At 38.7% G+C, this 13125-nt stretch overlaps 1 protein-coding gene across 10 annotated transcripts in view; it reads left to right on the forward strand.

The window, feature by feature from the left end:
• Positions 1-2024: 2024 nt before the first annotated feature.
• runx1t1 (RUNX1 partner transcriptional co-repressor 1) overlaps positions 2025-13125 on the forward strand; it is an 84860-nt gene continuing 73759 nt past the window's right edge. For 3 of the 10 annotated variants that reach the window (XM_068031612.1, XM_068031617.1, XM_068031621.1), the window contains exon 1: positions 6690-7073. Coding sequence is in view for 1 of the 10 variants with exons in the window: in XM_068031613.1 (XP_067887714.1) it covers positions 3223-3250 (28 nt within the window). In the remaining 9 variants the exon portion in view is untranslated. The other 7 variants (XM_068031616.1, XM_068031613.1, XM_068031618.1 and 4 more) reach the window with 6 other exon arrangements.

The raw sequence follows: 13125 nt of genomic DNA on the forward strand, positions 1-13125 counted from the left end.
GCCTTGCCGGTAATGCCCACATCCCATGAAAGATTTAAAAAAAAAATCACTATTTAATTCTGTCTCATTACACAATGCTAGATCTAAAATAACCTGTTCCCTAATTGGTTCCTGTCATACTGTTCTAGAAAAGTGTCCTGAATACATTCCATGAATTAATTCTCCAAGCTACTTTTGCTAATTTGGTTTGCCCAGTCCATATGAAGATTAAATTCCCCCTCCCCCCCCCCCCCCCCACTATGATTGTTGCATTATCCTTGTTACATGCTTCTCTAATTCTCTGATTTATACTCTCTTCAATACTGTGATTACTGTTTGGAGGTCTATAAACTACTTCATGATCAGAATGCCTGCAGATACTTACTCTTTATGTTCACACATGAAAAATGTCCACTACCGTGAGATAGCAGAGGACAACCAACACTCATGGGATCAGACCCCAGTTACAGCGGAGGAGGGTCTTGAAGGAAACGCATGAAATATTAGGGATTCATTTGCTGATGGTGCACAAAGAACCCACAATGTTATTTTAAAAAACAGAGTAAGTTCTCCTGATGACTTGCCCTACATTCCTCCCTTAATCTACCTAGATTTCAAGGCTACGGTTGATACTTTTGAAGATATTGAGCGTTGGGGCTCGGCCTTGAGTGTCTTTTAAGATGTGAGAACTGAAATACTCTATAAGAGTAGAAAAGAACCAAAAATATAACAGTCCCCACATATAAACTTTCCAAGACTGATAGCTCCCCTTCCCTAGAACCACGGTCATTGTGCTACCACCAGTTCTACCACTGTCCTGGTTGAAATATGATAACTGGGATTGAACCTGGGACTTCCCTGGTCTATGATTCAATTCCATATTGGTAAATGTGTTTAAAGCATTTCCCATATAGCAGCTGGCCAAAGATAAAAGCTGCATTAAGTATGGTCCTCAATACACTAGGTGCCGCAAAATCGTAAATGTGTTTGTTATAAACAGATTTACAATTTCACTCCACCTAAAGCCATAGAGGGAAAACTTCTCCTTGTAAGTAGCAGCCAATCCTCCATGGCTATAATAGTCCCCATTTATGTTTAACAGATTTTTGCTTTTTGAAATGTTTTTATTTTAAATAAAATATTCAATGAGTAACTCGAATATCATGTTAAAGTGATCGATACAGCATTTCCCATTTATAAAACAAAACTATTCTGTAACCATTCATTAAATATTCTCAATTTTGAACATTTTTAATGAATGATTATTTGGCATTTCCAGCAAATATGTTGCATCAGAATGCTAGGTTGTAAATTTTAACAGAGCTATTGTTTTATACCAGGAGGTGTTGAGTAATAAAATGAATCCTCTATCCGCAGCAAGTTATTGCAACGTGATGGCAAACTGTCTAAAGTGACAGGTGTGTATTAATCAAAAAGCCAACGTTAAATAATTCACTTTGAACATTCCTTACTCGTTATACGTGCAGTATAGAACGGCGCCAACTGTCTGTTTATATGCCACTCTTTTTTTGAAATACTGTTATTACAACCGTAGACAAGTAATGAGAATTCACGCTGCTTCATAAATATTAAACAATCTTTCTTGAGTATTATGGGATAGAAATTCATCGCTTTGACCGCCCGTCATATGCCCCGCTCGATATTCAGTTCTGTAAAATTAATGTCCTCTTCAATACCGTCTGTTTCCCACGAATGCCAAAGACGAATTTCTACATCATTTTTTTTATTGAATATCACCTATAAAAGCACAATACAATTTAAAATTGATATTTTATTTGAGAGATATTACTGATGTACATCAGGACCAGAGGGTCATAACATTTTTTAAGTATCTATAACACGAAGAGCTTTAAGGCAGATAAAATCAATGTCAGGCTGCAGTTCAGTTGGGGTGTTGCACCTTGTGTTCTGAATGGTATTGTGTAAATGTACCCGAGTTGGCAGCAACGGGTGTTATTTTCTTGCTGTTTTGGGGAACGTACTGCTGTGCTTTGGAGTAGGTGGCAGAGCCCAGCAGGTGGGGATTGAGCGCCTGGATCTGGGAGGGCAACGGCTTGCCTCGGCAGGCGGGGCGAGCGGTGCATCCTGTGGGCAGACACTCAAAGCTGGCGCTACCGGCAAAACCAGGCACTCTCCGACCCTTCCAGCTGAAAGTAGCAGCTTTTATAGCGAATGCACCTTGGTGGAATTCTTCATTTGCCCCATAAAGTTGAGGTACTGTGCAAATAACGTGCGTATTCTACATATAGGAGGAAATATATAAGATTAGGGTCAATTGAACTTTAAGGTGTTAAAACCGTACATTGTATTTTGCATGCAAAAAAATCCAACGGAAAATGTCGCACGGACGCAGCTGTGTTTCGTATCGTGTAGCTAGCTGAATGTTAGGAGAGAGGGGAAAATAAAGCTAACAGACTGGAAATAAGCCAGCAGAAGGGGGATTATGATGCAGATCTCAGAGTAGCTGGATTCTGGAAGTCCCGTTTTCATAGCAGATCGCGATAAGACACAGGGAGAGAAGCCAGGAGCTCTGGGCTGTAGCAGATGGCAGAGAAGGAAAGTGTTTGAGCTGAGCCCGAATGCAGCAGCATCAGCCTGTCCCTCTGAGCTCCCGGCAGCCGGGCTTGGGAAAGCAGCACCAGGGATCAAGCTTCACACACACAAGGCTCGCAGAGAGTGGGAGAGAGAGCAAGAGACACTCTGCCAGTTTATTGTTAACATATACTTGACCTCCTGACCCCTTCACGACACAGATGTCTGCTCTACCTCTTTCAACTCCCCCTGGCTAAACCCCACCCACTCTGCACCTGGGCAGTGAGTAACCAGCTCCAGAGCCAGGCTGCTTTACAGACAGGACTCTCCTCATTTCAACTGCGAGCTGCTATCGAGACTATCTATCCGGCGGTGCACATCCATGGAGGGCGGCTGCCTGGAGTTTGTCTTCTGACATCGTGACGATCCTGATCCCGGTGGCCTGCAAGCATCTAAAGGAGGCAACTCGTTTGTATTTTTTTTTAAAAGCAAAACAGTTTGTTTTCTCCTTGTCCCTGAAGTTTGCTATAGTCCTCGTTGGGGATTTCAGAATTTTGCAGCATTTTCTTCAGTTTGGCGCTGAGTTTTACGTGTGGACGGATCTGTCTGGCTGCAGGGACAAACTTGCATTTCTGCCTCTCTGTTTTTGTGGCCGAGGTCTGGAACTTCTATAACTTAATAAATAGGCGAATGGTTGGAATCTCCGGATCTTATCAAAGTAAGTGTGAATTGCAGCATTGACTTTGCTATTACTATTTCCCCCAATATTAATTCAACACTTGTATTTAAGCAGCAAGTTATTAGTTAAGCGAGCGCAAGAACAGGAACGTTGTGGTCTTTTGAGCTTTGACATTTGTTTTAATCATTTTCGTATAAATCTGATTTGAAGTATGCGTTCAATGTTTGTACATTCACGCCATTGGCCTAATTATTTGAAGAGACATAAAACATGAGATATATTGGTTGCTCTTAAGAAATGATAGCAAGCGATATTTTAAGAAAATAAACATTTTATAGCGTGTAATCAGACTGAACAGGATTGTGCACTTTTACATTTATTACCTTTAACAATTGGGGGTCTTCACTTGACCATCGTCCTTCTGTCAAAACAAATGTCTCATTCATATTTGAATTTTCCAAAAATCAGCAGGTCCTCTTGCTTGGAAGAATGATGAAATATGATGTAGATATCCTCAATTCGTTTGATCTTTGCAGTGATTTGATCTATTAACTAATATTTAACTTTCTTGTCGATGGGCTTTTGTTGGTCTATTTTCCACAATTAATCCTGTTACCTAGGAAGCTTTACATTTGGCTTTGTTTTGGAATGGCTACAATTATGTGATGTAGTAATAAGCAAAAGGGGCAACCTGGAGACTGAGTTGCAGGGCAGTCAGCTCTAAGCACCCTTTCGTGTCAAATCCTGTTTTCCCCTTATACAAGAGATGCATTCTAAATGCAGAGCATTCAATGCAAAGCCCAATTCATTGAGATTCTTAGTGACTGCATCACTTGTGAGCAGCTTTAACTGAAAGAAAGTTAGCATCTGCAGTTTTGCATTTGAAAACATTAGCTGTCACAATTGACAGTTTCATCTTTTTGATTCACTTTCATGATTTTCCCAATGCAGTTCATTAATGGAGATCTTTCGGTTGTTAAATGGAAGGTTAATATATTGTTTTGAGCTTTGGATTTCAATTAAAAAGCTTGGTCTTTGTTCTGTGGGAACTTGTCATGTGCTGTGATCAAGATGCCTTATCAGTTAAATAAAAGGTGACTTCGAACTTGCATGTTTGGGGAGGCTAGTTCTCATGATCACTAGCAGGTGATATATGTGGATAAACAATTGATGTTTGTGGTTTGGCAAAATCTGAACATTAGTTTGTATAAATTCATGAGCATATTTTTATTAAAGTGTACCAGATGTGCCTGTTATTTACACTTTAATAGAAACAACATGTAATTTATATGTAGAGAATACTTATTTTGAAATTCACAACATATTCAACCGTTTCTATTGAGCAGCAATTTTTTGTTGGCCTAATCAAAGGCTTGCATAAATAACTCCAATTCACCTGTATAAAAACATCTTAACAATTTTCTTTTATAATTTTTTAGTACTGGAATTCTTTTTGTGTCCAAGTGCATTTTTTGCCTGTTTCCCACCTGTTGCATCCAGAATAATATCAATGAAGTTTTTTTCTGTTCTCTACAGAATAAAATAACTGCAGGTCACAGCGATATAAAAATAATAGGGTTTTGTTTTCCAAAAAAAAGTTCAAAAATGATTTGATTTTGAATGTTATTACTTGAAATATATTTACTTTCACAACATATTTAAAGAATGTACATTCTTTAAAAAATAAAATTTGATTTTGGCCTGCCCTCCAAAGGTGTGACTAATTTCATTCTCCTGGGATGTGACAATTTCTATAATAATTTAATCACTTAACTGTTAAACTTCAAAAAACAATTGCATATGGGACACAAATCTTAACACATCAGCAGTAGTGCTTTACTGGTCTTTCATCAGTGAAAGAAATCACTTGTGAAAGTGCAGTGTGCAATTTCTATCATTGCAGGAGAATTCTTATCTGTACTTTATCCTAAATGTATGAATTAAATAAAACTTTATAAAATGTTAAATGTCAATAGTTGATGCACCAAGCACTGTTTGTTGGAAAACTATATTAAAGCATTGAAGTTTTTTCCCCTTTCAGGGAGAAACTAACATTTCCTTTCCTTCCTGCATTACATTTTGGATTCATTGACCTGTCTCGTTTGCTGGAACTCTATCTGTGCCATATAACACTGAACATAATTTTGATGTATGTAAATACTGCATGTTATGAGCCAGTGCAGAGTACAATGATGTCATTGGGTCCAAAATTTACTATCGGAAGAAGAAGGAACAGCATCCCCTAGTGAAAATACAGTGTTGGCATGAATACTTCCTCATAACACAACGATATAACATTTGCTCCTGGATTATATTTGTGAATATACTATTTGACATGTACCTCTTTTTAAGAAAGATATCTCTTCAACAAATTCTGACAACCTCCATGCTATATAGTGTGTAATCTGTAAGGAATTTGTGAAGTGGATCTAGGATGCAAGTATGTGAGTTGTAATCAAGAAATAAATCATATGCACAGAAATTAACATGGAACTTTGCTTAAGCTTTAATAATAATGACATGTTATTGTAAATTTTATGTAATTTTCATCTTTTTGTGGTTCTGTAAAATGAGGGAAGAGTATATATTCTGTTTTCTAAATGACTAAAACACACCAATGATTATTTTAATATCACTACATTATTCCTATCTTTAATTTGTTTTATATGCCTTATTAACAGTATATTGGTTAGGTTTGAGTTTGGTGGTCATTTAATTGAGGAAACATCAGTTCAATTTGTTATGGGTAATTGTATGTGCTAAGTGTTGAGCGGGGTAATTTACATGGTGTTCAAACAGAACAAGTCACTTTGCCCAAGTTCAGTAGCCATCTGTAAATGAAGAGGGCTTGCACCTGTCAGTCCACACTAATTATAAATTAGGTCAAAGAAATGAAATATGAGTAGTTGCTGTCAATGATTACTTCAACTCGTCCAGAAAATAATTATTTGTGACGGGCATGTTTTCAGCAAAAAAACAATGTGGGCATATAATAACGACATTAATATTTTTAATGCTCATTCCATTTTGAGGTTAATGTTTCTGGCAATACATGTAAAAGCTTCTTATAATAAAAGCTGCTGCTGTAATCCTAAAATTCAAGAAAATAATTTGTCTGGGGAAAAGCTGTTCTCACAAGGTCACTTTTTTCAGTTGAATATTATTTTAGTCTGTCGTGGCCACAGTCATATCAATGAGGCTTCCATGTTATTGGATTAGTTAAGGATTTGCGACAGACCCCTTTTATCTGCCATATTCATAGTGGTGCCAAGCTTTTCATCAGCTCCTTTTTTTATTACAGTTCTGCTTTTCCACTCACATTAAGCCAATGTGCTCTCACAATTTGAGCAGCTTTCCACCAGGTGACAGGTGTCCTTCCCGGCTGCAGTTGGCCGGGAGTCCATTTTCTATAATCCTCAGTCCGTGTTTTCCCTTTGAGTTGCCAATTAACTTCTCACACACCCTCTGTTTATTTTCCTGGATCCATCTGGGCTGAGCTGATATTGTAATCACTCTAATGCACATTGCCTTCCCTTCACACACAATGTGCCATCATGACGAGCCTTTTATTTTAGATAAGCCGAGGAAGTGTGTTTAATGAATACAAACCCGTTGTGCTGGTGTGCACTCTGCCAGAAGGTAATCTCCATGAATAGGTGCTTTCAGTATTTGGAGGAGATGCATAAGTCGATAAGGCTGGGAGTGAAGATGTAACCTGTTATCTGCTGCTCCTCTTGCTGGCAGTGAATTTACATTTACAGATTAACACTGAAGAAAAGCTGCCTTTTGACAAGGTTAGGTATCATTCCTGGTCTTGACAGTATCTGACATCGCCTAAACCATTTCTGCAGGACTTCTAAAGGTGAGATTACCAGAGTCGTTATCTTTAATTGGGTTTAGCATTCCATCTCGGACTGCTTTCTATAGTGTAGAACTAAGTACTGGGAGATGATAATGGAGAACAAAGGATTATTTATTGATGTGGCTTTATAACCATTAGAATACTAAAGAATATGGTCAGGGTAATGACTTGATTTGCTATTTCATTATGTGTAAATTGCCTGGAAATAGTCTTGCTTCTCACAGAAAAACCAATAAAGCTCTTGAATGAAGAGGCAGAAAGCCTTTGTCTTTTATTTTTGATGGCATACATTTGATAGCATTCACTCTGTTATGTTGTCTGCTTGTGAAGCTGAAGAGACCAGTGTGGGTTTATTTAAATATAGTTAATGGTGCACTAACACCATACAACACATGCAAAAATGTTTATATCTGGATTTATTCCAATTCAGCAAGTAGAATGGGAAAACAAGCTTAATTGGGATTTGTTTTTTGCATGGAGTAAATATTTGTATTTTAGGGAAGAACTACAACTTGTCAATATGTTGAGACAATAGAAACCATTATTTACTTCTGAGCATATTGACATTCTGTGTTTGTGACTGGCTCGATATGTGGTGAGATATTTTAGGATCTCACTGGTTACAGTACACAAATATTGCTGTAACTGACCTTTATGTCCTTAGACAACCCATTTGATGTTTGCGGATTCTTCCTAGGGGGCTACTATTTAAACAATGGTATTACATTACACAAGATGCAAATATGTTGCCTTGTAACAAATTAAAGCTTCTTTAATCATTCCTTTTATTTTATTATGTAATAAAAGTGAAGATAGAAATTTAAAGCAAAGTGTAATTTTAGCCTGGCTGAATTATCTGTCATGTAATTGTTGGTATGTGGACGACTTTTAAGAATGTTCGAGACTGTGGTTTGTATGATTTTCATGAGGTTGTTTTGCTTCTGTTTGATCAGCAGGTGCTGCTGAGATGAAAGCCATGTGCAAATTATTTCAAGGGTAAAAAGTGTCGATTGAAAATGAATGTGATAAAAGAAAGAGCAATCCGTTTTCTGTTTTCAATTTGTGCAAAGTTTGAAGAGCTATTCTGCTAAACTGCCACATCTGTTCCATTTTGAATATTGCAGTACATCCCTCTATAAATAAAATGCTTTTTATTGGTCTAAATAGCCTGAGTTTTCAAAATGGCCAAAAATATATCCTTAGAGAATCTTGATAGTGATTTGTGTCTCTATGGAATTTTCCTTTTACCAATTATCGATAATTATGGAGAGAATCTGCAAGTGGTGGCAGCACATTTTTTAAAGGCACAATATGCTACTGTCATTTGTTTGAAATGATGCATTTAACTGTGTGCCAATACTGAGGTTGAAAGTAGGTACCTGGATTATATATTTAGTTAGGGTTTTAAAGTGGCGTTTACACATATGTTCCAGCTTTTAAAATGGATTCCACTCATGACTTATTGGAAGCATGTGAGCAGCATGTGTCTTACAACATTCACCTACAGTAGTTTTACACAATTTTATTGTATTTCATAACAGCGCAAATAGAGCTGAGAGTAAAAGCAGCTGATTCTGAAATCTCATTTCCCCAACAAACATTATAGGTGCTCCTTTTCTCTTCAGTTTGGTAAATAAAAATGTTTTAATGTTTTAATTTTCCACATTTTAAGTAGCTTGTAATTTCTGTAATATCACTCAATTTACCAATTTTTCGAAAAAAAATATTTTATTGATATTTCAGCATTTTCACATTCACAAAATTTTAATAAGCAATACAAAAATGTTTCGTTTTAGAAATAGAGAAAGATGTGCAGAGGTTTAGCATTGAAAGATGACGAGGATGGTTGGAAAATGTTAATAATGTAACCCACTATGTGATAAATTAATTTTGAAAAGTAAATGCTCTCTAAAATAGCCAACTCCATTGAGCTGGAGAGCACTTGCTCAAGTATTGTCTTGTAGTTTGCTGCTGAGTCCACTGATTGCATTAGTAATGCAGTTTAAAATAATCATCATAACAATGAACTGTACAGGTACAATTAAAATACTTGTAGGAATATTCTGAAAGGAGGAGGAGGGTTTGGTGGGATCCATCAGACCAAAGCAGTATAAAGAAGAATTACAGTATTTTAGTGTTTAATTGGTATTGAGTTGCCCGAAGGCTTTTTAAAACTTGGTTTGCTACATTGCTTTCATAGTCAGACGCTCAGCAGATGAAATCAGAAAATCATGTTTGCAGCTGGGCAATTACAATGGTGCCCAAGATCTGTGACTATCGAGCATGAATGCAGATGCCTTCAAAGTTATATTTTCTTGCATGTGGAGGTTGTTGGCATGAAACAGATGCCTTCATTTTTTTTTTGAGAAGTCAGCCTGTGGATATAATTGGTTCTCTCTTCCCATCCTCCAGGGAGAGTCTCTCACAGATGAAATCAGATGAGAAAAATTTTGCACAAAGCAAACGTATTCATGGTTTAAGCACCGTGTGCTGCAGACACAGTCAATGACTAGATTCCTCAAATTAATGGAATAAGAAATAACAATGCGTGTACAATTTTTTTTCAATTTTATTCCTGTAATAAAATCAATTTGGTGTCAGTGTAGCTAATATGTATATGTGTCGGAACTGAATTGTATATAAAATAGTGCAAATGGTTTTAAAGTCCTTGTCCTAGCAAAGCAAAGCTTTTCCAAAATGAGTACCTTTCAGCATATGGTTGGAATCAATCAAAAAATATCTTGTGTATGCAACTGATTATATTACCATCTGTCATAAAAAGTCCTCAGTTGACTTTTTTTTACATAACGTTAGAGCCACAAGAACCATTTTATTAAAAAAAGGCTGCTTCTTTATAGTAAGGAAAACTTGGGGGCTTGGATCTCAGATAGACATATGGGGCAGAATTTTCCCACGGGCTTTAGGACCCCGACACGGGACCAAATGGAGGTCCCGAACCTGCACTTCCTGGTAGTGAGGCCAGAATCTGGGAAGTGATCTCCTAATTGTCAGCCTCTGAGCTGGAGAAGATACTGAGGGATAGGATCTATTCCCATTTGGAAGAAAATGGGCTTATCAGTGATAGGCAACATGGTTTTGTGCAGGGAAGGTCATGTCTTACCAACTTAATAGAATTCTTTGAGGAAGTGACAAAGTTGACTGATGAGGGAAGGGCTGTAGATGTCATATACATGGACTTCAGTAAGGCGTTTGATAAGGTTCCCCATGGTAGGTTGATGGAGAAAGTGAAGTCGCATGGGGTCCAGGGTGTACTAGCTAGATGGATAAAGAACTGGCTGGGCAACAGGAGACAGAGAGTAGCAGTGGAAGGGAGTTTCTCAAAATGGAGACGTGTGACCAGTGGTGTTCCACAGGGATCCGTGCTGGAACCACTGTTGTTTGTGATATACATAAATGATTTGGAGGAAAGTATAGGTGGTCTGATTAGCAAGTTTGCAGACGACACTAAGATTGGTGGAGTAGCAGATAGTGAAGGGGACTGTCAGAGAATACAGCAGAATATAGATAGATTGGAGAGTTGGGCAGAGAAATGGCAGATGGAGTTCAATCCGGGCAAATGCGAGGTGATGCATTTTGGAAGATCCAATTCAAGAGTGAACTATACAATAAATGGAAAAGTCCTGGGGAAAATTGATGTACAGAGAGATTTGGGTGTTCAGATCCATTGTTCCCTGAAGGTGGCAACGCAGGTCAATAGAGTGGTCAAGAAGGCATACGGCATGCTTTCCTTCATCGGACGGGGTATTGAGTACAAGAGTTGGCAGGTCATGTTACAGTTGTATAAGACTTTGGGTCGGCCACATTTGGAATACTGCGTGCAGTTCTGGTCGCCACATTACCAAAAGGATGTAGATGCTTTGGAGAGGGTGCAGAGGAGGTTCACCAGGATGTTGCCTGGTATGGATGGCGCTAGCTATGAAGAGAGGTTGAGTAGATTAGGATTATTTTCATTAGAAAGACGGAGGTTGAGGGGGGACCTGATTGAGGTGTACAAAATCATGAGAGGTATAGACAGGGTGGATAGCAAGAAGCTTTTTCCCAGAGTGGGGGATTCAATTACTAGGGGTCACGAGTTCAAAGTGAGAGGGGAAAAGTTTAGGGGGGTTATGCGTGGAAAGTTCTTTACGCAGAGGGTGGTGGGAGCCTGGAACGCGTTGCCAGCGGAGGTGGTAGACGCGGGCACGATAGTGTCTTTTAAGATGTATCTAGACAGATACATGAATGGGCAGGAAGTAAAGAGATACAGACCCTTAGAAAATAGGCGACAGGTTTAGATAGAGGATCTGGATCGGCGCAGGCTTGGAGGGCCGAAGGGCCTGTTCCTGTGCTGTAATTTTCTTTGTTCTTTTGTTTGTTCACCATTCTATTAAGGACAGGGGGCAGCTGTCAATGCCGTTGGCAGCTCTAGAGCCACGGCAGTCCCATCGATAGAGGTGGGCGTTGCTAATGCAGGTTGGAGAACGTGAGCTTGCTGGCCTGCACATAACAAGTTAAATAGCCAGGATATAGACCTGTAAGTGAATCAGAGTGGAGCGGAAACCCCTCTGCTGGATCAGTCTCAGCCATAATTCTGAATGCACCCCCCCTTTTTGCAGCATGCCCCTCACCCACCCAGACACGGAGGGAGGGGCCGCACCACCGTCGGCAAAATGGCTGAGAGGCTGTAAAACCGCCCCTTATTGGGACCTTAACAATGCTAATTGGCTGCCCAACCCTGTGGAGCAGGCAGCCAACCTGCTTCCCAACCTGTCCCTGAGAAAATTCCCAGGTGGCAAGAATGTGCCAAGGGAACTGCCCTGCCGTAGCTGCCCACTATTTCCTGGCCTCTTCCCCAGATCCAAGGGACTGGGAAAATTCAGCCAATGGTTTTCATCATTTCAGAAGAGCTAGTTTAAAAAAAAAAGGTGCTTCTGTTGTATGTTAGAATGATAACATTTCAATTTGCTGCATTTTCTAACTAATATTTGGTTCATTTTATGGCCTACCGTATTTAAAACCTTTTTATTTCAGTATATTAAAGTAAAAAGCTAGGGGGTGGAATTCCACAAGTTGATCATTTTAGTGGAAATTGTCAGCATTTCCTGTTTTGTGCTTACACCAAGTTTTTGGTAAAATTATTGACAGCAGGGTCATTAGTTAGTTAGTTATTATAGTTTGGCAATTCCACAAATAATTTGTGCTACATTTAAATTGTGAAGTTGTTCCTACTTGCAGCAATTTGGTTCCTTGTGCTCTGGAATTCGCCACATTTGCATTGTGCAATGGATATCAGAATGCTGGCACCAGCACTGCAACAATTGAACATTACATTACTCAGAATTTGTAACTCTAAATTGGTAACTTACTGTCTCCTGGATGTTTCTTGATGTTTACCACGAGAGGTGCTGTACCTTTCACAATACACAGAGAGGTGATACTTTTTGTGTCCATGGGCACTAGACTCATAGAATTGGCAGCGCATAAAGAACCCATTCAATCCATTGCTCCTGTGCTGATGCTACTACTTTGGAACTCTAATCCTTTTTTTGCTGCTCTGTCTCCATTATGTTTTGTATCCTTGTTCAGGTATTTTTCCAAAACCAATTAACATGATGTGATAGTATCTGCCTCAATAGTTGCTTGTGGTAGTAGACCACTGAATGGGAAAAAAAAATCATCCAACATTCTACTTTGCTCTTCTTGTGATAATGTTCAGTCAATGCCCTTTTGTTCAAGGAAGGATAATCTAATGTCTATATAGCACCTTTCATGTTCTCAGCACATCCCAAAGCACTTTAACCAATACAATCTCTGTTATTACATACTCAGACACATATGCCAATTTGTACACAGCAAGGTCCCACTAACAGAAAATGAATGAATTACAAGATAATTTGTTTTTGGCTGAGAGAGAAATGTTGGCCAGGACAATAGGACAGTTTCCTGCTCTCCTTCATATAGTATATGGGATCTTTTATATCCACATGAGTAGGCAGATAGGACTTTGCTTTAAGGTCTCATCGACAGGACAGCACCTCTGATGATGCAACAC

The sequence above is a fragment of the Heterodontus francisci genome, chromosome 5 (assembly GCF_036365525.1).
Source record: "Heterodontus francisci isolate sHetFra1 chromosome 5, sHetFra1.hap1, whole genome shotgun sequence".
Classification (NCBI taxonomy): domain Eukaryota; kingdom Metazoa; phylum Chordata; class Chondrichthyes; order Heterodontiformes; family Heterodontidae; genus Heterodontus; species Heterodontus francisci.